We start from the raw sequence: 26,330 nt of genomic DNA on the forward strand, positions 1-26,330 counted from the left end.
TATTTTTAGTAGAGACGAGGTTTCACCACGATGACCAGGCTGGTCTTGAACTCCTGACCTCAGGTGATCCGCCCGCCTCGACCTCCCAAAGTGCTGGGATTACAGGTGTAAGCCACCGTGCCTGGCCAATGCACAATTTATACATTTAAAAACCTTTCTTTCAATTTTCAAACTCAAAAATAATCAAATTTTAGTTAAACACTCCCTTTTGACTTGTTCCTCAATTAATGCTCAATTATCTCATATATTCAGGAGGTTAAATCCCCCCTAAACATTAATGCTATTTATAAATTTGATCGAATACCCTTACGCATTTCAAGCTAAAATTTGAACATCCTTCTCCCAAATATTTGAAATAATCACAGAGAAACTCCCAGACAAGCCACGCACTAAACGCTGCTCAGATTCCCACTCGCATCCCAGCCCTTTCTCCCTCCCACCGCCTTCCGCCGCAGTCCAAGACAGCAGCCCACTCCGGGCCCACACACTGCACCTGGGCTGGGCACCGCCCTACCCTGGCTGGCTCCCTGACTCAGTGCCTGTGCCATCTGCAAAGGCACGGTGACAGCACTTACATTTTATAAAGACACTATGAAGATGTTCATGAGATCTGCGAAGACAGCGCCCAAAGAAAGCACAACCTGTGACTCGTATTTAATTTATTTAGAATCTTACAAAAACAAAAAACAAAACAAAAACCACCACAACAAAAAGAAACTAAATACAGAATTTGTTACGCTTCACGGTTGATCGTTTTTACTTGCAAGAGTAAATAAACCTTGCTAAAATGCAGCCAGTACATTTTTATTGCATGAGACCAAATTTTTCAGTTACATATCAAAAATGGTTGGGATAATCAATTCCGGACGCTTGGTACCGTGCTCCCACGAAAGGCTGGATGCAGCAATGCAGTATCATTGGAACAGGGCGCACCCTTCACACACTGATGGACACGCTACAACAGGAGCGATAACAAAAGGGAGATTTAAAAAAGAGAACCAAATGAAAACACACCAAGAGCTGACATCCACCTTTGTTTCAAGTTGTCTTTGGATCCCATCAGATGTTGTCTCCAGATGCACCATGTCAGATTAGTAAAGGAGAACGATCTACACCTACATAGAAAAGTATCCTTTGCTCAGAGGAGGTAGAACCTGGCCAAAGTTTTATTGCAGAGATACAGTGTACCTCTTCCCACCTCTCATGGATGATGGAAGATACAAGTGGTTATTGAAAAATCGTATCAGTAGTTTGCAAATTCAGTATAAACCATGAACAGAATATTTTTCTGATAGCGGTGAGACTGCAATGTGCTATGTAGAAAAAAAGCTCTCTCTGCCCCATAAAGTGGGAGTCAGAAAGAGGGCTCAAGCTTCTTTATCCTCTTCAGTGCCATAAATACTGTCATAGCAAAAAGGCCTTCAGTGTCTGCTGGCCAGAAACATCTGCCCAGGCACAAATGGGCCACAAGGGCAGGGTACTGGTTAGGGGCCTGCAGTGGAAAAGCCAGACAGGTTCTCACCAGGGGCCTGCAGAGTGGCCTTCACTCTGGAGGACGCCTGAATTACAAGTATCAAAAAGAACCTGCTTTTTTGGGCTTCTTCTTTTCCTTGCTTAGCCCTGCACTAAGGCGCAGTCTTGCTGGACGGTGCCCTGCCACGTTGCCGCAGCCCAGATGGCTGCACTGCCAACCACAGCACGGCTTCCCCATGGGCGCCAGAGGGAGACTGAGCAAGGAGGGTCTGAGTGGAGGATGCACACTGGAGGCAATCTGTGACAGGCCCCGATTCACGACAAATTTAGTTCCCAAGACTGATCCAAATACAGAATGCTTTTACATTTTTCACCAAGTCTACCAAGTTGAATAGTAATGAATGAAACTTGTACATGAATGAAAAGGCCCCAAAGACGCTCACGGCAATCCTTGAAAGTTATAAAGGAACATTTTCTTACAGGTGCAAAATTGTGAACAAATACCCAATGTCTGCCTCCCGGGTGCTCAACACCATCATTTTGATGAACCATCCGGGTCTTCCCAACTCGAATTATTAAAAACGCCTCGATCCAGCTCTGCTTCTAGGCTTACGGCTAATGTAGTCAAGATCCACTCACCAATACAAGGGTGGAGAGCACAGCTGTTCAGGGGACCCCAGGGACCAGTGCTGCAATGGGAATCTGCTTGTCTCACCCTCCAGCAGAGTCTGCCCAGGAGGCTCCAGAGCAGTTGCTTGGCTCTCTTTTGGAGGACAATTGTTCCTTAATGTACATTCTCTCTCTTTTTTTTTTTTTCCAAGACGGAGTCTCGGTCTGTTGCCCAGGCTGGAGTGCAGTGGCGCGATCTGGGCTCACTGCAAGCTCTGCCTCCCAGGTTCATGCCATTCTCCTGCCTCAGCCTCCTGAGTAGCTGGGACTTACAGGCACCCGCCACCACGCCTGGCTAATTTTTTTTTTTTTTGTATTTTTAGTAGAGACGGGGTTTCACCGTGTTAGCCAGGAGATGGTCTCAATCTCCTGACCTCGTGATCAGCCCGCCTCGGCCTCCCAAAGTGCTGGGATTACAGGCGTGAGCCACCGCGCCCGGCCAACATACATTCTCTAAAGTCACCTGTCAATAACACACTAGGCCTGCCTCCTGCCTGCTATAAATATCCTCAACAGGTTATAAACAGCAGCAGGCTACCTGTGTTCATTGCAAGTAAATTACTCATCATTTGTAGGTTAAAAGTATAGGCCCAACTTCTTAAATAAACATAGGGAATTTGCTGCAGCAGCAGGCCAGAAACCACTGTTTCAAATCTGCAAGATTTTCCTATCAGGTGGGAAGACAGAGATAAGAAATATGGTAAGGCCTGAAAAATTGCAAAAGTAGAAGCAAGTCAGGTTTGCTGATCTAAGAGCTAAGTTTGATCCCAAATGCACTGAAGAAGTTAGAGGAGCTTAAAGAAGTCTCAGGAAGCATTTTTTAAAATGTGAAAACATCAGGCTTCCAAAGAACTTCCAAAGAACAACATAAATGAGCATCAGCAGTCATACAATGACAGTATCAGAAATGGCACTCAAGTGCATCCCCCCAATACAATGCATTGCACACAACACAATAAGACATAGTAAAAAACATTAACACAAAACAGGAATTCTACAGCAAAGATGCAAAACTGAATTCTAAAATACAGGAACAAATACTTTTCTAAATGAAAAGTTTTCCATACTTTTCTTAAAAAAAAAAAAAAAAAAAAAAAGTCATAAGATGCCCCATATGGGAAAGTCAAGAAAAGAATAAATAGAGCTGAAGGGAAGAGGGAAAAGGGAGAAACAGGTGGGCGGAGTCCCAATTTACAAGAATTATTTACATTCAGAATCCAGAAGAACTCGACATTTCTATATATATACATTTATGTACATATATATAAATACAGCACAAAATTAGAGGGTGGGTTTTGGATTTTATCTCAAGTACTCAAAAAAAAAAATGCTAGCGAGCTTGAGTTGCAGGTATTTAAGTGTGTTTCTGTCATTAAAAGACACTGCATTTGTATCAGACAACTGGCATTCAATGAGACATTTTTTTTTTTTTGCAGTTTTTGCTCTCAGCTGTAGCCCTGACATGAAACGCTTGCTACGTTTCTGCAGCAAAGTGGGCCGAGCGCAGTACGCACAGGTGTGGTGTTAGCCAGGGAGACCGAAGCCACACAGAAGGGGAGTCAGTAAATGTCCATCTCCACGGTGTCTGCCTTTGCCATTAGGAGGCCTGAACTAATCAAACGTTCATTAATAGGATCCCAGCCTAACAGCAACGCTTATGTAGCACCATTCTTAGAAACTACCAAGTATCACACAGGTACATGTGTATGGAGACCTTCCTCTTGACTGCTTGTCAAGAAAAGGATCCAGAGGGAACTTCTGCCCCACTTTCATGAAGTGAGATGCAACAATCATTTCCAATCTATTGTTTTTTTATCTCATGCTAAAATGAAAGTGGAGGGGAGAGGGAAGAAGGCTCCCATTCTACAATTATAAATGCTGTCCTGGTAGCCTTTCTTCTCTTGCCGGCTAACAATTGTTCTAACAGCATCCCACGGAGGCCAGCAAATGAATGCCCCAGGGGCTACAGCCAGAAAATTGTGCCTGTAAAATATCATATTCCTCTGGAGCTTGGTAATATAGAAATTTTACCTCTACAGATGAAGCAAACTAAAATATTGTTATAACTCAAAAAGGCTTCTGAAGTGCTGAGTTAGAATAAATATATATAGACACATACACACACTACATTGCTTTGGATGCAGGTTCTTACTAATTTATATACACATGTAAAGAGAAGATACTGAAGTGTCTAACTGTAATTTAGCAGCAGAAAAAGAAAACTGCTTAACATATTTGCTTCTTAATCAAGTTGTGTTTAAAGAAATGCATTAATACTTCTATGAATTTGTATCATTGATAGTGTATCTGGATAATCCCAGTAACTACAGACAGAGACCTTGTGGTATGGAGGTTGCTAAATGAGGGGAACACTAATTCCCCCAGAGATAACATCTGAGCTGCTTTAGACTCTGGAAGTGGTTTTCAGTACAATTGACGCTGTAAACTCTGAAAACACGAACATGATTTCCAACCAAATCTTTGTGCTCAGAGCCATATTGCTAAAAAGAAGAAAAAGGCATTGCAGAGGCAAAGTGGACATGGGGTTAATTAAACAAGGCCTCTGAATTCAGGTGTGACATTTAGATCCTGCAATGAACGGACCTATTTTACAGAAGTCAGCGGCAAATTTTTTGTATTTTTTGGTACAGATGGGGTTTTGCTATGTTGACCAGGCTGGTCTTGAACTCCTGGCCTCAAGTGAGGCGCCTGCCTCGGCCTCCCGAAGTGCTGGGATTACAGGCGTGAGCCACCGCGCCCGGCCACGAGTTGGGTTTTAACAGAAGAGGACCTTGAATGCTGAAGCTTCACAGGGCGGCCAAACTGAACTCGCTGATTCTTGCAAGACCACAGTGTAAAGGTCGGATGTCCACCTGAAGAAGGGGTGGGTGCAACTCTCTGGGTGCTGCACACACCATGACCAGCCTGGGCATACAGCACCCCAGCTCCCATCCATTCACACTGGTTGCCTTTGTGAGGTCCATTTTGAGAGGGTTTTCAGAGGCCTTTTTAATGAGAAAAAAAAAAAAAAACAGCTGTTCTACAAAGAACCTAAGATACATACACTCCTATTTATCAAGATGGCTAGTCCAGAGCAAACATTACATCATAGGCCATGGGGGCTGTCACTTAGCTGCATGCTAAGAATCGTCATATGCTGCTTTGAAAACGCCATAAAAAACTAAGATGCCCTCATACACAGAAAAGAGGAGTTGGGCCAACAGCCTGCGAGAGAAGATCCTTCCCAACTCTGCCATTCTGTCTTACTGCAGGAGGGTTTGTAATGCTTCCTCCCTTCCTCAGGTCCAGCGACTGCACCTCCACTGGAGTGGGGGACACTTCCATTGCTGATGGAAGCTGCCTACTGCTTTAAAAACACACACGAGCTGAGAAGTTCTGCTGAAGGTGGGGAGAGTGCTGCTCTTGGCTGCCAGCCGGGTCTAGCGGCCCTAACAAGGGAAACTGGCTGATACAAAATGGATCACTGCCTGAGATATATGAACTGGACTGAGGATAGAAGTTGCATCCGCTGGGCAAAATGTGCCAAAGAACAGAAAGTACTTTCAATTAATTCTTTTAGGCACCAAGAATAAATAAATCCTAAGAAAACTTACGGTAAGCTTGACATAACCAAACTCAGGCTAAAGGAGACACGAGGATGAACGCCCTAAGCTTTCAGCCAGGTTTTTGTCAGTTTTAACACACATCTCACCCAATTCTGCAAGAAGTTTACAAACAATTCAACTTAAAAAACATTCAGAAGTACTATCATTATACCCTTTCCCTCAATGCCATCTTATATTTTAGGGGTAAGTTTTAAGCCAAACTATAAGGCTACCTGGAATGCTGAGACAACACACAAATTCTGCTGAGTCCCCGTCACAGACTACTTCTGAAGGTCACCAGTGAGGGCCTAAACAAGAGTCCACTTCTTGTTAGTATAATAACTTTTTATTTGACATCTACAAGATTTTGGCATCTTGCAGCTTTTTACCAGGTTTATACAATCTCGATTTTTCAATAGTGCAACCTGTGTAAGCAAAAGAAAAAAAAAAAAAAGAAAGGAAAGAAAAAGAAAGAAAAGATAAAAAAAAGACCAACTGTCCCCTCACTTGTTTTATAAACATCTATTATAGGCGAAACAAAACTTACCCATATTATATAGATAAGTGTCTATTCACATTTGTACATTACCATTTTTAACAGCTTGAGATAAACTCTACGTCTTACAACACATTAAACAATATTCAAGTTACTGAGTAACAACAATAACAACAATAACAAAAAAACATACAGCAGAAGCCTCAAGTGTTTCCTCATTGTCTACAACTCAAGTATGGTTTCCTTTTTATGAGTGACAAAGCAAATTAAGATAATGAAGTAAAAAACGATTGTTTGCAAGATGAAAGCCAATTTGTACTTCCTTCTAAAACTACCTTTAAGTTGAAAATGTAAATTTAAGAGGCTCATAGCCATTTCTGCAGCACACATTAGGAATACTATTAATACATTAAAATTAACTTTTAAGAGTTTTATCACAGAAAAATGTATGTATTCATTACCGTGACCAGAAACCCAGGGCAGGGAGAAGGGGCAGGAGGGGTCTGCAGGGTTTGAAGCAATACCCAGGTATAAACACTATAAAAATGCAATAACCAATGCTGTACATCTAACAAATGTTTCTCTCTGTTACTTGACTCCTGTGTTAATCTTGTTTCAGCATGCTTCCAAAGACATGCACTGTCAGAACAAAAATTAGAAAATAACCTGAATGCATGATATGCAACCTTTCATTTCATGCTTTAATAAACCTATTAAGTTGGAAAAAGAAACCAATATATATTTTCTATATTTATAGACTCAAAACACATGCATCCGGGGATACCTCCCACAGCAATGGCATGGATGTACTGCGTTAACCCTGAGCACTGTATAAACATAAAGTAAAGCCAGTTTGGGAAGTTCCAAGCATTTTAAACCAACTGTGGTCTATAGCTTTTAACACACTCACAAACAGACTGACACACACACACGCACACATCCCCCTCTGCTCACCCAAAGTAAAAGCAGATGGGAATTATCAGGGGAGAAGCTAAAGGAAAGACATATGTACCACCATCAGCACTGCTGATTTTCAGTTTTGCTATCTATTCCAGGTTTGTCCTTACTCCCAAAAAAACTAACTAGAGAGAGCACAACTGAAAAAAATATATAATTCTTTGGAAACTGTCCCTGATTTTTATGCAAATGATATGCTTCAACAGCATTTCAGATCCATCCATGTTGAAACCTGTCTGTTCTTCATGCGTTGCTCAAGTTGGTGATGCTCTGAGGGTGATGCTGTTGCCATAGCTGTTTCTGTTGGACCGCAAGCTGTTGAGACTGGTCTGAAGTTGATAGGAGATTTACAAGAGGAGACACACAATTTGCCGGAATGATCAAACCTGTAATTAGTAACAAGAATTTATCAAGTTGTGTCCAGAAGAAACCACACTGTACAGCTTCACAGCAGATTCCAAATGAGGCATAATATTAAGCGTAATGGACAAGAAGTTCACACAAAAATTAAACGACTACCTAATAAATGAAATGGCCATTGAGATGTGGTCTGATTCTTCCACAGCATTTCCCACAAATACCCAAGCATATGCATGTCTTTAGTGTAATGCTATCTTGTTGGAGAAATAGGAAGTCAAGAATATATATTATTCTAACAGGAGGTCAAGAATATCTATTATTCTATGTATTATCTTTTTAAGCTCCACAAACATGCAAATATCATCTTTGTCATGTACTAATGCACCAAAAGACTACAGAACAAAAGTTGCAAATTCAAGTGCTAACCGAAACAGGTTAACTTAGAAGAGCAGATACTAGCAAACTGGAAAGGATGCTCTCTGGGTGCTGGTTAAGGGAGCTTTAAGTCCTGCATGTAGGATTGAAGGCTCAATGTTCCAGATAAATTGCATGCATATATATATGTTTTTTTTTTTGTTTTTTTTTTCTGAGACGGAGTATTGCTCTGTCGCCAGGTTGGAGTGCAGTGGCACAATCTTGGCTCATTGCAACCTCCGCCTCCCGGGTTCAAGTGATTCTCCTGCCTCAGCCTCCCAAGTAGCTGAGACTACAGGCACCTGCCACCACGCCTGGTTAATTTTTGTATTTTTAGTAGAGACAGCGTTTCACCATGCTGGCCAGGATGATCTCGATCTCTTGACTTCATGATCCACCTGCCTCGGCCTCCCAAAGTTCTGGGATTATAGGTGTGAGCCACCGTGCCCGGCCCTATTTGTTTTTTTTTTAAATAGAGACAAGGTCTCACTGTGTTGCCTAGGCTGGTCTCAAACTCCTGGGCTCCAGCAATCCTCCTGCCTCAGCCTCCCAAAATGCTGGGATTACAAGGTGAACTACCATGCCCAGCTGACGGGCTGCTTTTGAAACTGGAAATCCAGACTTTTATATGAAACCTCTTGATTTTTAAATGTTGGCAATTAATTCAAATGAGGCTGGGTTCGGTGGCTCACGCCTATAATCCCAGCACTTTGGGAAGCTGAGGTGGGCGGATCACTTGAGGTCAGGAGTTTGAGACTAGCCTGGCCAACATGGTGAAAACCCATCTCTACTAAAAAAATATAAAAATTAGCCAGGTGTGGTGGTGCATGCCTGTAATCCCAGCTACTCGGGAGGCGGAGGTTGCAGTGAGCCGGGAGCACGTCACTGCACTCCAGCCTGGGCGACACAGTGAGACTCAGTCTCAAAAAAAAAAAAAAAAACAAACAAAAACAACAACAACAAAAAAAAAAAAACACAAAAAAACAAAAAAACAAAAAAAATCCATTAATTCAAATGAAAACCTACAACATCCCAAAATACTGGTGTCCAAAAAAAAAAAAAAAAAAAAATTCCATAGACTGACTTTGGCCCATGAACTCCCGATATGCAATCCGTGGTAGAGGACGGCTGCTGTAAGCGAAACCAAGATAAGCAAACAGAGTCCGGTTGCTGCCCTGCTTCCTGGACACCTGTAGTTGAGCACACGGTGAGAACAGCTGGCGTAGTCTGCCCTTGCTCCCTGCAGGACACCAAGCCATTCTCTGTGCACAGTGGCTTTTGAGTTCCAGAGTCTCAAGTTAGCTCAATGGAGAACTCCTGGGCAAGAGGCTGAACTGTCTACACACCAGGGAGCCTGCACAGCCACCAAGAGTAGAGAAGGAGAGCAAGAGCAGCTGAGAGCAGCATCAAAAAGATGACCACATCATAACTTCAACCAGAACCAACAATCTCTGTTTGAAGGCTTAACTTCTGTTCAACCTTGTAAGAAATATAAGACGGGTCCCATACCCACTACTGGAAGAGATGTTAGATGCATGTGGAATAGAGCTAAGATATTAGCAATGAGAAAAAAGTCGGATCCGATTTTTTCCTGCCAACTCAAACCAAAACAAAAATTAGACTCACCTACAATCCGTTGCCCATCTTCCGTTCTTAGCCGCACGATCTGCATCTTCACGTTTGTGCCACTGACAGATGCTAGAACACCCTCAACTTTTGTCCAGACACTCAGCACTGAACCACATAATACATAATATGTACGGCAACGAAGACCTATTTCACAAACTAGCCCCAAGCTTGCTTTTTTGCAATTGCCGCGCCTAAGAAAAATGGGAAAGAAATACATATATGTGAGTGTCTATATATGCACACACACACGTTTCTAAAAGGTTTACAAGGTCAACTCAAATTTCTTTTCTTTTTTTTTTTTTTGAGATGGAGTTTTGCTCTTGTTGCCCAGACTGGAGTGCAGTGGTGCGATCTCGGCTCATTGCAACCTCTGCCTCACAGGGTCAAGTGATTCTCCTGCCTCAGCCTCCCGAGTAACTGGGACTTTTTTTTTTTTTTTTTTGTATTTTTAGTAGAGACGGTGTTTTGCCATGTTGGGCAGGCTGGTCTTAAACTCCTGACCTCAGGTGATCCACCCTTGGCTTCCCAAAGGGCCGGGATTACAGGCATGAGCCACCGCTCTTGGCCTCAAATTTCAAATAAACAATGTTTCAGCAGTATTTGCCTTTACTATTTCTTAGATTATAATTCTGTTGGCCCACTGGGTTATCATTTCCAATTTAAGGTATCAGGCTGATTTTTAAAACCACGATTTTTTCAGGGGCCTGCCTCCCAATAAAAAGGGTTGAATTTATTGTGTTTGCTATCTGTTGAAGCATTTTAGTCATTTTAATATCCATTATTTTACTGCAGTATTGCTACTTTATAAAATGATCTTGCTAGCCGGGCAGGGTGGCTCATGCCTGTACTCACAGCTCTTTGGGAGGCTGAGGAGGGAGTATTGTTCGAGTTCAGGAGTTTGAGACCAGCCTGTGCAACATGGCGAGGCTCTATCTCTACAAAAAGTTTAAAATAATTAGGTATGGTGGCTCATGCCTGTAACCCCAGCATTTTGGGAGGCTGAGGCATGCAGACAGCTTGAGGCCAGGAGTTTGAGACCAGCCTGGCCAACGTGGAGAAACCTCATTTCTACTGAAAATACAAAAAATTAGCCGGGTGTGGGCTAGGTGCGGTGGCTCACGCCTGTAATCCCAGCACTTTGGGAGGATAAGGCGGGCAGATCACAAGGTCAGGAGATTAAGACCATCCTGGCTAACACGGTGAAACCCCGTCTCTATTAAAAATACAAAAAATTAGCCGGGAGTGGTGGCAGGCACCTGTAGTCCCAGCTACTCGGGAAGCTGAGGCAGGAGAATGGCGTGAACCCAGGAGGCGGAGCTTGCAGTGAGCCGAGATCGTGCCACTGCACTCCAGCCTGGGCAACAGAGCGAGACTCCATCTCAAAAAAAACGAAACAAAACAAAACAAAAAACTGGCTGGGCACGATGGCTCACGCCTGTAATCTCAGCACTTTGGGAGGCCGAAGCAGGCAGATCATGAGGTCAGGAGATCCAGACCATCCTGGCTAACACGGTGAAACCCCGTCTCTACTAAAAATACAAAAAATTTGCAGGGTGTGGTGGCGGGCACCTGTAGTCCCAGCTACTCGGGAGGCTGAGGCAGAAGAATGGCGTAAACCTCGGAGGCGGAGCTTGCAGTGAGCCAAGATCAGGCCACTACACTCTGGCATGGGCGACACAGCAAGACTCTGTCTTCCAAAAAAAAAAAAAAAAAAGCCAAGTGTGTTGGCGCATGCCTGTAATCCCAGCTACTCAGGTGGTTGAGGCACGAGAATCGCTTGAACCTGGGAGGCAGAAGGTGCAGTGAGCCAAGATGGTGCCATTGCACTCAAGCCCTCTGTTTAAAAAAGAAAAAAGATCCTGAGAGATCCTGCCATGAAAAAACAAGCAATACCTGTGAAAAGAAAACAAGGGGGGAAGATTCTGCCAGTTATTTCTATATTATGAAACTACTGATACACTGGTTCTAAATCACATTAGTGGGAAGGACTCAGCAATCTAGAGAGATGGAAAGGGGTGGGAGGGGAGCAAGAGGCTACATGTAAATTTAAGAAGAAATGAGAAAAAGGAGAAATACCATCAATGTTTTCTGGTTAAAATTATCTTCAGAATATTCATCAATAAAGATGCCCTTCTGGTTAGTACTAACTCAAGACGAATCTAATACAGTGTTAAATGTAGGTATATAGGACACTTTTCTTGCTATAACTCAAAGCAAATGTTTGTTGTTTTTTAAGTTAATTTTTTGTAGAGATGGAGTCTCGCTGTGTTGAGGAGGTTGGTCTCAAACTCCTGGCCTCAAGCAATCCTCCCATCTTGATCTCCCAAAGTGCTAGGAGCCACTGCACTGTCCCCAGAGGAAATGTTTTAGAAAATGTTTAGGCCAGGCGCAGTGGCTCAAGCCTGTAATCCCAGCACTCTGGGAGGCAGAGGCAGGTGGATCACGAGGTCAGGAAATCAAGACCATCGTGGCTAACACGGTGAAACCCCGTCTCTACTAAAAATACAAAAAATTAGCCGGGCGTGGTTAGCGGGTGCCTGTAGTCCCAGCTACTCAGGAGGCTGAGGCAGAAGAATGGCGTGAACCTGGGAGGTGGAGCTTGCAGTGAGCCGAGATCACACCACTGCACTCCAGCCTGGGTGACAGAGCGAGACTCCATCTCAAAAAAAAGAAATGTTTGTAGGGGCAAGGCGCGGTGGCTTATGCCTGTAATCCCAGCACTTTAGGAGGCCGTGGTGGGCAGATCACAAAGTCAGGAGTTCGAGACCAGCTTGGCCAACATGGTAAAACCCTGTCTCTACTAAAAATACAAAAATTAGCTGGGCATGGTGGCAGGCACTGTAGTCCCAGCTACTCGGGAGGCTGAGGCAGGAGAACTGCTTGAACCTGGGAGATGGAGGTTGCAGTGGGCCGAGATCGTGCCACTGCACTCCAGCCTGGGTGACAGAGCAAGGACACCATCTCAAAAAAAAAAAAAAAAAAAAAACCAAGTTAGTAGGTTAACTTTTAAAACTTTTTTTTTTTTTTTTAGACCACGTCTTGCTGTCATCCAGACAGGGGTGCAGTGCCACGATCTCAGCTCACCGCAACTTTTGCCTCACAGGCTCAAGCGATTCTCATGCCTCAGCCTCCCAAGTAGCTGGGATTACAGGCGTCTGCCACCATGCCCTGCTAATTTTTTTTATTTTTGGTAGAGACGTGGTTTCACCATGTTGGCCAGGCTGGTCTTGAATTCCTGGACTCATGTGATCCATCTCGACCTCTCAAAGTGCTGGTACTACCAGCAAGCCAATGGTGCCTAGCCAGCCTACCTTTTAAAACATTTTATCTTACAGATCTTTTCTAATTTTCAGTGGCACTAACTTACTCTCATAATGAAAACCAAAAGCACTACTCACATCAAAGTCAACTTATCTACCTGCAGAACAGCCCAAACAATCAAAACAAACAAAAAGCCCCTCAAGCTAAAATTCATTTACATCTCATATTCCTTTTCATGAAGTGGGCCAGATACTGTAAGAGCATTAACTACTTAATGAGGGAGAGAACAATGAGGAGAAAACTATGATTTGCAGAGTGTAAGAGTATACGAGGTCACAAAGTGAACACTGTAAGCCAAGGGGTGAGGGTGCACAGCAGGAAGAGCTCCAAGACTCAACAACAAGTTTGCATGTGCTGTGCTATTAACTTTGGGAATCTCCCTGGTTTCTTAGACATTCCCTAGATCTGGGACACCAGTAAAGCTTTTTTAAAAAAGAGAGGAAGAAAGAAAAGAACCCAGCTACTCAGGAGGCCGAGATGGGAGGAGTTTGAAGCTGCAGTGAGCTATGGTTGCTGCACTGTACTCCAGCCTAGGTGATATAGCAAGACTGTCTCTTTAAAATAACCAACCAAACAAAAAAACATGAAGGGAGAGTGACAGAAGGAGGGCGAAAAAGTAGTTTTTTTTTGTTTGTTTTTTAAAGAGACAGTTTTTGCTCTTGTTGCCCAGGCTGGAGTGCAGTGGTGCAATCTCGGCTCACCGCAACCTCCGCCTCCCAGGTTCAAGCAATTCTGCCTCAGCCTCCTGAGTAGCTGGGATTACAGGCATGCGCCACCACACCCAGCTAATTTTTTTTTTTTAGTAGAGACAGGGTTTCTCCATGTTGGTCAGGCTGGTCTCGAACTCCCGACCTTAGATTATCCACCTGCCTTGGCCTCCCAAAGTGCTGGGATTACAGGCGTAAGCCACCACACCTGGCCTTATTGTTTTTGTTTTTTTTTTTTAAATGGAGTCTTGCTCTGTCCCCCAGGCTGGAGTGCAATGGCGCAATTTTGACTCACTGCAACTTCCACCTTCCGGGTTCAAGCGATTCTCCTGCCTCAGCCTCCCAAGTAGCTGGGATTACAGGTGCCTGCCACCGCACTGGCTAATTGTTTTGTATTTTTAGTAGAGATGGGGTTTCACCATGTTGGCCAGGATGGTCTCGAACTCCTGACCTCAGGTGATCCGCCCACCTCAGCCTCCCAAAGTGCTGGGATTACAGGCGTGAGCCACCGCACCCAGCCGCGAAAAAGCAAGTTCTAATATGAAGGATAACTGTTAAGGTCATGCTGCCAGACAACAGTTGGCTGGAAATAAGAAAGCATCAGTGAAGAGTAAGGAGGTACATAAACTAAAAACAGTTTCTAGTCTACAACTGTCCAGTAAATATTCCTGATGGAACACACCACGCCTGACAATACTTAATCTGTTAGTTAATTCATGAGGACATACTGGTAAAGAGTGAAGGTGTATTTAAATCTCAATTAAATTTTGGAAAATTTGGTAGGAAACACGAAAATACTAACCAATAAGCATGAGTACAAGTATCTGCAGATGAATTATACTGATCTAACCAGTGCATCAGGGCATCATCTGAGACGACCTGTAAAAATGAGAAGAATTTCATTGAAAACAGTGTTGCTTTAAATAAACTGGTTACCTAGTCTGGTCTGTAATTCTAGAGGCAGCCAATTTAAAATAGTCTCTACACAAAAAGCCTAACCCTTGCTATTAACTGAATCTGAATGCCATTTGAAAAGCTCTGTCATGCTGGTTCCTCTTATGTAATACATTTTTCAAATAACTACTTAACTGTAATTGTTTTCAAATCAGAATGGCTACAGATAATAATATAAGGTAATATTAATAAAATAAAACCTAACAGTAAATGTTAGGAAAAGTGGTCGCTTACCATTTTCTATAAATCCTTGCAAAATATAAACATAGAGGCATCCTCACAATAAAACTAAGAGGTAGTGAGAAGGGCTTTAAACATTCTAACTTTTGTGATTAGCACTGGAAGCTTCCTTTACTGAAGAGATAAGCTGTTTCAAATAATCATTTTAGGCTGGGCATGGTGGCTCATGCCTATAATCCCAGCACTTTGGGAGGCTGAGGCGGGTGGATCACTTAAGGCCAGGAGTTCAAGACCAGCCTGGCTAACATGGTGAAATTCTGTCTCTACTAAACATACAAAAAAAAATTAGCCAGGTGTGTGGCACATGCCTATAATCCCAGCTACTTGGGAAGCTGAGGCATGAGAATCACTTGAACCCGGGAGGCGGAGGTTACAGTGAGCCAAGATCGTGCCACTACACTCCCAGCCTGGGTAACAGAAGGAGTCACCTTAGAAGTTTCTTAAGGCTGGTAACATTAAGACTGTGATATTAGCATAACAAAAGTTGACATTTTCCTTAAACCAGGCTGGGTGCGGTGGCTGACACCTGTTAATTCTAGCACTTTGGGAGGCAGAAGTGGACAATCGCTTGAGCCCATGAGTTCCAGACCAGCTCAGCCTTTGCAACACAGTGAGACCTCATTTTAAAAAAAAAGAAAAGAAAAAGAAAATATAATTTCATACCTAGAAAAGCTATCTTAAACAATTTCAATATATTATAAAATAAGTATTCTTTTTTTTTTTTTTTTTTTTTTTGAGACGGAGTCTTGCTCTGTCTCCCTGGCTGGAGTGCAGTGGTGCAATCTCGGCTTACTGCAGCCTCCACTTCACAGGTTAAAGTGATTCTCCTGCCTCAGCCTCCTGAGTAACTGGGATTACAGGCATGCAACACTACGCCCGGCTATCTTTTCTATTTTTAGTAGAGACGAGGTTTCGCCATATGGGCCAGGCTGGTCTCAAACTCCTGACCTCAGGTGATCCAACCGCCTCGGCCTCCCAAAGTACTAAGATTACAGGCATGAGCCACTGTGCCCAGCTAAAATAAGTATTCTTTTTTTTTGAGACGAAGTTTTGCTCTTGTTGCCCAGGCTGGAGAGCAACAGTGTGATCTTGGCTCACTGCAACCTCCGCCTCCCGGGTTCAAGCGATTCTCCTACCTCGGCCTCCCGAGTGGCTGGAATTACAGGTATGCATCACCATCCTGGGATAATATTTTACATTTTTAGTAGAGACAGGGTTTCTCCATGTTGGTCAGGCTGGTCTCGAACTCCTGACCTCAGGTGATCTGCCCGCCTTGGCCTCCCAAAGTGCTGAGATTACAGGTGTGAGCCACATTGCCTGGCCCAAAGTAAGTATTCCTATATAATATAATGTACAAATGAAAAAATACCTTCTTATATTTCTTTTTTAGATCAGCATAAATTTCTAATTTGAGCTGCTTCCCAGTATTTGGTCGATAAACTAAGAAAAGTTTCTTTTTAGGATTCACTTCTTTAACTAAGATGGCAGTTTTCTTGTTGTTCCTTATCTGTTTAAAGAAAATGACAAAATATAAAGATTTTATAATACACACTTTAAGACATGTTTTTGTAACATCACATCAGCAAACATAATCATTTGAGACTATAACACTAAATAAGTACATGGTAACTTCAAAAAGGACCGAAAATGCTTGTTTAAAAGACTTTAACACAGTCACACCCAAAGGGCAGTTATTGGACCTTAATTCTGGCTAAAGATGAAGGTTAAAGACCAAAGTTATCTTCAGAAAACTACGTGGAATTAGCTTTAATGCACACATGTCCAACACAGATCATTTTGCTTCTTTTATTTCCTGTACCTGGAATCCCAGTCAAGCAGCCTCAGAGAAGTAAGAAAAACCAAGGTAGTAGGCATTAGGGGTCTTCAGAGAAAATTCTTTAAGCTCTGCTGTATGTTTTTAAACATTTCTCAGTAAAATGGAAAAAGAAATGTTACTCTCCTTTCAAGTTAACAATAGAATTCAAGCCCCTCCAAGATAAGGCCTTGGATGGCCCCAGTCCGCTGCACTTGTCTACTCCGTCAGTACTGCCTTTCCCGATGTCACAGGGTTTTGAAGGGCAAAATGAGAGATCACATGATAAAGTGCTCTGTAAACATCAAAGCTATGGCAACAGAAAGCAAAAATGTTGAACAAATTGTCCACACATAAGGAGGTAAAAATGGAAGAAAGGGAAGCATTAGAGAAATGTTGGAATTCAGGTATGTATTTTTAACTTTTTATTTTTTTGAGACAGTCTCGCTCTGTCACCAGCCTGGAGCACAGGGGCGCGATCCCGGCTCACTGCAAGCTCCGCCTCCCAGGTTCAAGGCGATTCTCCTGCCTCAGCCTCCCGAGTAGCTGGGACTACAGGTACTCACCACCATGCCCGGCTAATTTTGTATTTTTAGTAGAGATGGGGTTTCTCCATGTTGGCCAGGCTGGTCTCGAACTCCTGACCTCAGGTGATCCACCCGCCCCGGCCTCCCAAAGTGCTAGGATTACAGACGTGAGCCACCACGCCTGGACTATTTTTAACTTTTTAAAGTTGGATTTATGAGAAAAACTTTAATAAGAGGAAGGAGTTACTCTTAAAACTCCATTTAACTCAAGGAAAAACAACTGGAAAATTCATTTCTTCTTTATAAAGACTGAACAGCTTCTAAACAATCATTTCTGGAGCAAAACGGAAGGAAAAAGAAAAGTTTCAAAGTAAAACCATTTTCCCAGCCCTCTACACAATAAATCATTGTTTGCGGGGCTATTAACTTTTTATATTCATTCTTATAATGAAAAACACAATATTTTACTTTCCTCTTCATGGATATTAAAGACCCTTGGTCTCTTACTTTTTCCAACGAATTGAAACATTGTTTATATAATTACTGTAAAGTCATAAAACAATGATTAAGGTGAAGATTATATTTAAAATTATTTATCAGCTGACAGGAAATATCTAAACCTATACTTAGAGGATAGTGTTTAAGACACTTAACAATGGGCTCTGTCTTGACAGTGTCAGGTTAATTATACATCATCACAGAACAGTGGAAAGTGATTCTGACATTGTTTTCCCAATGGCAGCACAGGTTACACACACTGAAAAGTATGGTGGCCTAATGCAGTGGAGGTTCAAAGGCAAACGGAGACCAGGAATGAGGTCTCTAGGACCACCACTCCTCACGCCCAGCCACCTGTTGCCACACAGAGAATGAAGGACCAGTATTACCACATCCTTCAACCTAAGAGAAGCTGGGGATCAGGACTTTCATCACAATCTACCAACGGTGATATTCTGGCAATAATTTCAATTTAAAAATAACAACCAAGAGCCAGGTGCAGTGGTGCATGCCTGTAATCCCAGCTATTCAGGTGGACAAGGTGAGAGGATGGATCAAGCCCAGGAGGAGTTCGAGACTGTCCTGAAAATAACCAACACCCTATGTGGACCAATCAAAATTGCATCTATGGGGGATAGCCGGGTAAAATACTTGAATTCTACCAATATCAACATCTTGTTTGTGATATTACACTACAGTTTTAAAAAATATTACCACTGGGGTAACTGATAAAAGTATGCAAGATGTTTATCTGTACTGTTTCTTATAATGACATGCAAATCAACCTACAGTTCAATCAGTATTTCAAAAACCCCAAAACCAGCAAGGCACAGTAGCTCACAACTGTAATCCAGCACTTTGGGAGGCCGAGGTGGGAGGATCATTTAAGCCTAGGAGTTTGAGACCAGCCTGGACAACACAGTGAGACATCAACTGCATTAAAAAAAAAAAAAAAAAAAGCCAAATGTGGTGGAGTGTACCTGTGGTCCCAGCTACTCAAGAGGCTGAGGTGGGAGGATTGTCTGAGCCCAGGAGGTTGAGGCTGCAGTGAGCCATGATCACGCACGCCACTGCTTATCAGCCTGGGTGACAGAGCGAGCGAGATCCCATTACAAAAAACCAAACCAAACCAAAAAACCCCAACTCAACTAGGAGCCAGATCCTTTGAGAGCTTTTCTCTAGGTCAAGGATCAGCAGCTTAGGCCTGTGGAATAAATCTAGCTTGGCGCTCCTAAACTGAAGTAAGTTTAAGAAGGAATGAAGGAAGGTGGGGAAAAAAAGAGAAAGGAAGGAAGGAAAACACAGAGGACATGCAATATAGACCACATATGGCCTACAAAACCATACATATCAGACCTTCATAGAAAAAGTTTAGCAACTCCTGCCCTAGATCATTTATGACTTCATCCTGCCCGTGTCATCATCATACATGTAGGTACTTCATATGAGCAAGAACCAGGTCTTACTTGCAGTCACTCCATAAATATTTGTAAACAGAAAGCAAAATATGTTATATACAACCAATGAAATATTACTCAGCCTTGTAAAAAAGAACGAAGGGGCCAGGCAGCGTGGTTCACACCTGTAATCCCAGCACTTTGGGAGGCAGAGGTGGGAGGATCACTTGAGGCCAAGAGTTTCAAACCAGCCTGGTCAACATAGTGAGACACCATCTCTACAAAAGAAAAATTAAAAAATTAGCCACATGCCGGGCGCGGTGGCTCATGCCTGTAATCCCAGCACTTTGGGAGGCCAAGGCAGGCGGATCACCTGAGGTGAGGAGATCGAGGCCATCCTGGCTAACACAGTGAAACCCTGTCTCTACTAAAAATAAAAAATTTAGCCAGGCGTGGTGGCGCGTGCCTGTAGTCCCAGCTACTCAGGAGGCTGTGGCAGGAGAATCGCTTGAACCTGGGAGGCGGAGGTTGCAGTGAGCCAAGATCGTGCCACTGCACTCCAGCCCGGGCGACAGATTGAAACTGCCTCAAAAAACAAAACAAAATGAAACAACACAACCCCAAATATCTTAGAGAACTGGTGAAATAAAATTTCTGTTGTCTTGGATCTGAGTAAGTAAATATGAAACTCAAGATACTGCTGAATATCTACATACTGTTGAGTATCTACACATACATGTATAGATGTGTGCACACACACACCCCTTAGTTCTGTCCACAGAGACAAATCATAACTGAAAGAATGTAGCTGTTTTACTGACTGAAAAATGAGTCTTAAAGATATAAAGCATTATTAAGACTAAAGTAAGTCTCTGTCTTATGAAAAATGCTTAATTTAAGAAAATGTTGGCCAGGTGTGGTGGCTCAAGCCTGTAATCCCAGCACTTTGGGAGGCCAAGGCGGGCAGATCACGAGGTCAGGAGATCGAGACCATCTTGGCTAACACGGTGAAATCCCGTCTCTACTAAAAATACAAAAAAAATTAGCCAGGCGTGGTGGCAGGCGCCTGTAGTCCCTGCTACTCTCGGGAGGCTGAGGCAAAGAGAATGGCGTGAACCCGGGAGGTGGAGCTTGCAGTGAGCCGAGATCGCACCACTGCACTCCAGCCTGGGCAACACAGCAAGACTCAATCTCAAAAAAAAGTTAACAATTCAGCCAGGTGTGGTGGCTCACATCTATAATTCCTTTGGGAGGACAAGGCAGGCAGATCACCTGAGGTCAGGACTTCGAGACCAGCCTGGCCAACATGGTGAAACTTCACCTCTACTAAAAATACAAAAATTAGGCTGGGCACAGTGGCTCACGCCTCTAATCCCAGCACCTTGGAAGGCCGAGGCGGGCAGGTCACCTGAGGTTGGGAGTTTGAGAATAGCCTGACCAACGTGAAGAAACCCCGTCTCTACTAAAAATACATGTCAGCCAGGACTAGTGGCACATGCTTGTAATCTCAGCTACTCGGGAGGCAGAGGATGAGGTGAGCTGAGATCGCACCATTGCACTCCAGCCTGGGCAACAAAGAGCGAAACTCTGTCTCAGAAAGAAAAAAAAAGAAGAAAATGTAACAATTCTAAACTCGCACGTAATAACATCCTTTAAAATGCATTAAGTAAAAACATAATACAAATGGACAAACACACAATTACAATGATAAATTACCAAAATAGACAAAGCTAAACACAACTAGGAAACAGGTACAAAGTGAAGAGACAATTACAATGCTGGCCATTAAAAAGTATTATATATCTGAATAGAATTTAAAGGAAAAGTCGTACTTGCAATGACAAATAAAAGCCATCGTCTGGTCCTGTCAGCTCAGCCCAAATCTTGGTAGCTTCCTCCCATGACATTCCCCTCTCTACACTAATCTGTAAGAGAAACAACGAAATTTAAACTCATTTCTGTAAATGCATCTCATGGGAAGACGATACTTCACAACACTTTCTAAACTTACTGTGTATAATTCTACGTGGCCAGAGGTTGAATATCCTGGAGTCAGAAACTTTTTAACATCACTTTTCCTCACTTTTTCATCTCCAGAACCAAGATCTTGAACAAGAGAAAGAAACATATAAATGTAAAAAGAACATTTTTATCAGGTACACACGTTTAAAGAATTTCTCCACTCCACATGTTCCCTGGGGACATTGGGGGGGGGGGGAATTTTCCCTACTTACCTAAGATTCCCATATCATATCTTCCATTTTTTTTGGCATTTTGAACAACTGCAGTAAGTGTGTCCGCAAAATACTGAAATAATGCATTCTGCTGATGCACCTCCATGCCTAAAATTCTATTTAAGAATTTTCCTATGTTGTTATAATCTGTAATGACAAAAGATAAACGTTTTCATGCAAATGATAATTAAAAATTTTTTATTCATCTAGGCTTAGTTCAAGTCCCACTTTCTCTTCTAAAAGTCTTCCTTCTTAACTCTTACACTGTCCTCACAACAAGGCTGTAATCTGCCTATTTCTCTCTCTAGCAATTAGCACCACTGCAGGACACGCTCAAAAGAGGTTTGTCAAATTGAATTTTTGCATCTTCAGCCTCACTTATGGAAAGTATGAACACAATTCAGTACATAAGAAAGTTAGTTCTCCAACACTGAATTCTCAACTGTAGTGGCACTATCAGAATGTCTGGGAGCTTTGGAAAACTACCGATGTCTGAGCTCCACCCGACTTCAGTAATTTTTCGTTTTGTTTTGTTTTTTGAGACGGAGTCTTGCTCTGCTGTCGCCCAGGCTGGAGTGCAGTCATGTAATCTTGGCTCACTGCAACCTCCCCCTTCCAGATTCAAGCAGTTCTCCTGCCTCAGCCTCCTGAGTAGCTGGGATTACAGGCGCCCGCCACTATGCCTGGATAATTTTTGTATTTTTAGTAGAGACAGGGTTCCACCATCTTGGCCATGATGGTCTTGGACTCCTGACCTTGTGATCCGCCTGCCTCGGCCTCCCAAAGTGATGGGATTACAGGCATGAGCCATCGCGCCCGACCAATTTTTTATTTTTTATTTTTTTAGACAGAGTCTTGCTCTATTGTCGCCGAAGTTGGAGTGCAGTGGTGCAATCTCGGCTCACTGCAACCTCTGCCTCGTGGGTTCAAGTAATTCTCTTGCCTTAGCCTACCGAGTAGCTGGGACTACAGGCACCCGCCACCAGGCCCAGCTAATTTTTGTATTTTTAGTAGAGATGGGGTTTCATCATATTGACCAGGCTGGTTGCAAACTCCTGACCTCGTACCCACCTCGGCCTCCCAAGGTGCTGGGATTACAGGCGTGAGCCACCGTGCCCAGCAGACTTCAGTAATTTTTAAAAGCTTGAGAGCTGATCATATCAGCAGCCAGTGCTGAAAACTGCTTCTCTATGCATGGATCTTTTACACATACCCCACTGCAGCCAAAACCATCCAGAATGTTTTAAGAACATGAAGCTTCCCCTTCAGCTCAAAAGCATATATCAAAATGGACTTTAATACTATAGCAACAGTTATATGCTACACAAAGCTAATAGTAGTACCTTTATCGAGAGTAAGAATTCCCGAGCGATCTTCTACATTTATCAGGCCAACTCCTATCAGTCCTTGTCGAACATCTGTAAGAATAGGATCAATTCTGACTCATAAATTACAAGGGATGTCTACAATGTACCACTAAGTGAGAAAAGTATGTTGTAAGTAGTATCACGCCATTTTAAAAAAACACCTTGATATTTATATAAACATGGAGAAAATGTGGAGAGAACTGCCCTTGTTCACACTGTCATCTGTGACCTAAGAAGATGAGAATGGAAGGAGGGTTAAGGGGACTGTATTAACTCTCTTCATTATACATGTTAAGATTTTCTTTTTTTTTTGAGACGGAGTCTCACTCTGTCACCCAGGCTGGAGCGCAGTGCGCGATCTCAGCTCACTGCAACCTCTGCCTCACGGGTTCAAGCAATTCTCCTGCCTCAGTCTCCCGAGTAGCTGGGACTACAGGCTAAGTTTCGTATTTTTAGTAGAGACGGGGTTTCGCCATGTGGGCCAGGCTGGTCTCAAACTCCTAACCTCCGGAGATCCACCTGGCTCGGCCTCCCAAAGTGCTGAGATTACAGGTGTGAGCCACTGCGCCCAGCTGCAAGATTACTGTCATTACTTAAAATAAACAAGTAATCTATCTATCTATATCTATATCTATATATATATATTTTTTTGCGACAGAGTCTGACTACGTTGCCCAGGCTGGAGTGCAATGGCATCATCTTGGTTCACTGCAACCTCCGCCTCCCAGGCTCAAGGGATCCTCCCACCTCAGCTTCCCGAGCAGCTGGAACTACAGGCGTGCACCACCGTGTCTGGCTAATTTTTTTTGTAATTTTTTTAGAGAGGGGGTTTCTCCATGTTGCCCAGGCTGGTCTTGATCTCCTGAGCTTAAATGATCCACCTGCCTTGGCCTCCCAAAGTGCTGAAATTACAGGTGTGAACCACTGCGCCTAGCCATAACCTGTAATTTTAAGAAGTTAGAAGTAAATCAAGGAGTCTTTTTTTTTTTTTTTTCTGAGACAGGGTCTCTCTCACCAGTCTGGAATGCAGTGGTGCCATCACAGCTCACTACAGCCTCCACCTCCTAGGCTCAAGCAATCCTCACACCTCAGCATCCCAAAGTGCTGGGATTACAGGCATGAGCCACTGTGCCCAGACCAGGGAGTTGTTTCTGACACTCCTGATGTCAAAAGGAGTGAAGGTGTAGGGTTAAGACTTTATTGCTTTTGTTGAAAGCCAAGAGTAATGATGAACACCTCTAACTGGTATGTCAATATGAACTGTTAACAACACATATCAGTATGTGCTAATCTATCAAAAGGACTTTCTAGTGAAAAATGCTAACTCCATCTGGGTGCCTTGGCTAACGTCTGTAATCCCAGCACTATGGGAGGTCGAGGTGGGAGGATCACATGTGGCCAGGATTTCAAGACCAGCCTGGTCAACATGGCGAAACCCCATCTCTATTGAAAACACAAAAATTAGCCAGGTATGGTGGCAGGCACCTGTAATCCCAGCTACTCGGGAGGTTCAGGCAGGAGAACCCTTTGAACCTGGTGGCGGAGGTTGCACTGAGCCAAGATCACACCATTGCACTCCAGCCCAGGTGACAGCACGAGACCCCGTCTCGGAAAAAAAAAAAAGGACATTTCCAAATACACGAAAGAAAAAAGACTAAGCTATGAGCCACATGTATCCATCACCCAGTTTAAACAACTGTGAATTCATGGCCAATTTTGTTCCATCCAAACCTCCCACCCCCACCAATCAATCTTCACAGATTATTTACCTAGGTACTTTTTCAACTTTAAAATTAAATTGAATTTTAAAAGCTATTTGGGGCTGGGCACTGTAGCTCATGCCTGTAATTCCAGCACTTTGGGAGGCTGAAGCGGGCAGATCATGAAGTCAGGAGATCGAGACCATCCTGGCCAACATGGTGCAACGCCGTCTCTACTAAAAATACAAAAATTAGCTGGGGTGGTGGCATGTGCCTGTAATCTCAGCTACTCAGGGGGCTGAGGAAGGAGAATGGCTTGAACCTGCTGGCAGAGGTTGCAGTGAGCCGAGATCATGCCACTGCACTCCAGCCTGGTGACAGAACAAGACTCGGTCTTAAAAAAATAAATAAATAAATAAATAAATAAATAAATAAATAAATAAATAATTTTTAAAAAGGCTATTTGGCAAAGTGGTTTTACTCAATGTACTAAAACAACTTTCCTCTATTAAATCTATTATTAGACAAACATGCTTTCACTATATCAACAGTAAGAGCACCTTCATTTGAATAAAATTTGCTTTAATAAATCTGTTTAATACAAGATAATTATGTGTCCTAGTAACCATTAATTTCAAAGTTTTATACAATTTATGTCCAAAGAAAAAAACGAATATAACAGCAAACATTACGACAGGTTTGAGTACATCTTTGTCAATAATCATTGTCATTGTTATGAATATTTGTAGAAGTTACCTTTAAAAAATTCTCCAGGATAGTCTGGAGGTGGTGATACCATAGGAGAATCCAAGTTTACAATGGATTTCATGACAATTTCTAAAGCATTTCTTCCATACTGCAAAAAAAATCAAAACCTTTAACCAGTTTCAGCATTTGGATACTCTTCAATCACATGACCACCTAAATACTATAAAAACTATTGGCTGGGTGCAGTGGCTCATGCCTGTAATCCCAGCACTTTGGGAGGTCGAGGTGGGTGGATCACCTGAGGTTGGGAGTTCAAGACCAACCTGACCAACATGGTGAAACCCCATCTCTACTACAAAAAATTAGCTGGGTGTGGTGGCAGACACCTGTAATCCCAGCTACTTGGAAGGCTGAGGCAGGAGAATCGCTTGAACCTAGGAGGCAGAGGTTGTAGTGAGCCGAGATGGCGTCATTGTGCTCCAGCCTGGGCGACAAGAGCAAAAAACTCCCTCTCAACAAAACCCCAAAAAACCCACAAACTTATTGTACCAAAGATTCAAAAAAGCAATTCTCAATTATCTTTATATGTATTTATTTATTTTTTCTTTTTTTGGAGACAGAGTTTTGCTCATCGCCCAGGCTGGAGTGTAATGGCACGATCTCTACTCACTGAAACCTCCGTCTCCTGGGTTCAAGCGGTTCTCCTGCCTCAGCCTCCCAAGTAGCTGGGATTATAGGTGCCCACCACCACGCCCAACTAAATTTTTTTTTTCTTTGAGACGGAGTCTTGCTCTGTCGACAGGCTGGAGTGCAGTGGTGTAAACTCGGCTCATTGCAACCTCTGCATCCCAGGTTGAAGTGATTTTCCTGCCTCAGCCTCCCAAGTAGCTAGGACTACAGGCGCACACCACCATGCCCAGCTAATTTTTCTATTTTTAGTAGAGACAGGGTTTCACCATGTTGGCCAGGATGGTCTCGATCTCTTGACCTCGTGATCCACCCACCTTGGTCTCCCAAAGTGTTGGATTACAGGCGTGAGCCACTGTGCCCAGCCATGCCCAACTAATTTTTGTATAATTTTTTGAGACAGAGTCTTGCCCTATTGCCCAGGCTGGAGTGCAGTGGCATGATCTCGGCTCATTGCAACCTCCGCCTCCCAAGTAGCTGGGACTACAGATGCATGCCACCACACCCGTCTAATTTTTTGTATTTTTAGTAGAGATGGGGTTTCACTATGTTGGTCAGGCTGGTCTCGAATTCC

General features: G+C 43.1%; 1 protein-coding gene across 12 annotated transcripts in view; it reads right to left on the reverse strand.

Annotated features, from left to right (window-relative positions):
* Nucleotides 1-644: 644 nt before the first annotated feature.
* SBNO1 (strawberry notch homolog 1) overlaps nucleotides 645-26,330 on the reverse strand; it is a 75,400-nt gene continuing 49,714 nt past the window's right edge. For 11 of the 12 annotated variants that reach the window (XM_055358274.2, XM_031000674.3, XM_055358273.2 and 8 more), the window contains 9 exons: nucleotides 25,118-25,217; nucleotides 22,638-22,712; nucleotides 21,295-21,441; nucleotides 21,072-21,166; nucleotides 20,893-20,985; nucleotides 16,195-16,332; nucleotides 14,434-14,510; nucleotides 9,601-9,794; nucleotides 645-7,586 (listed from right to left, as the gene is read on the reverse strand). In XM_055358274.2, the coding sequence (XP_055214249.1) occupies nucleotides 7,444-7,586; nucleotides 9,601-9,794; nucleotides 14,434-14,510; nucleotides 16,195-16,332; nucleotides 20,893-20,985; nucleotides 21,072-21,166; nucleotides 21,295-21,441; nucleotides 22,638-22,712; nucleotides 25,118-25,217 (1,062 nt within the window). In that variant the 3' untranslated portion in view covers nucleotides 645-7,443. The remainder of the gene's footprint in view (nucleotides 7,587-9,600; nucleotides 9,795-14,433; nucleotides 14,511-16,194; nucleotides 16,333-20,892; nucleotides 20,986-21,071; nucleotides 21,167-21,294; nucleotides 21,442-22,637; nucleotides 22,713-25,117; nucleotides 25,218-26,330) is intronic. The other variant, XR_010129444.1, reaches the window with a different exon arrangement.

The sequence above is a fragment of the Gorilla gorilla genome, chromosome 10 (assembly GCF_029281585.2).
Source record: "Gorilla gorilla gorilla isolate KB3781 chromosome 10, NHGRI_mGorGor1-v2.1_pri, whole genome shotgun sequence".
NCBI lineage: Eukaryota > Metazoa > Chordata > Mammalia > Primates > Hominidae > Gorilla > Gorilla gorilla.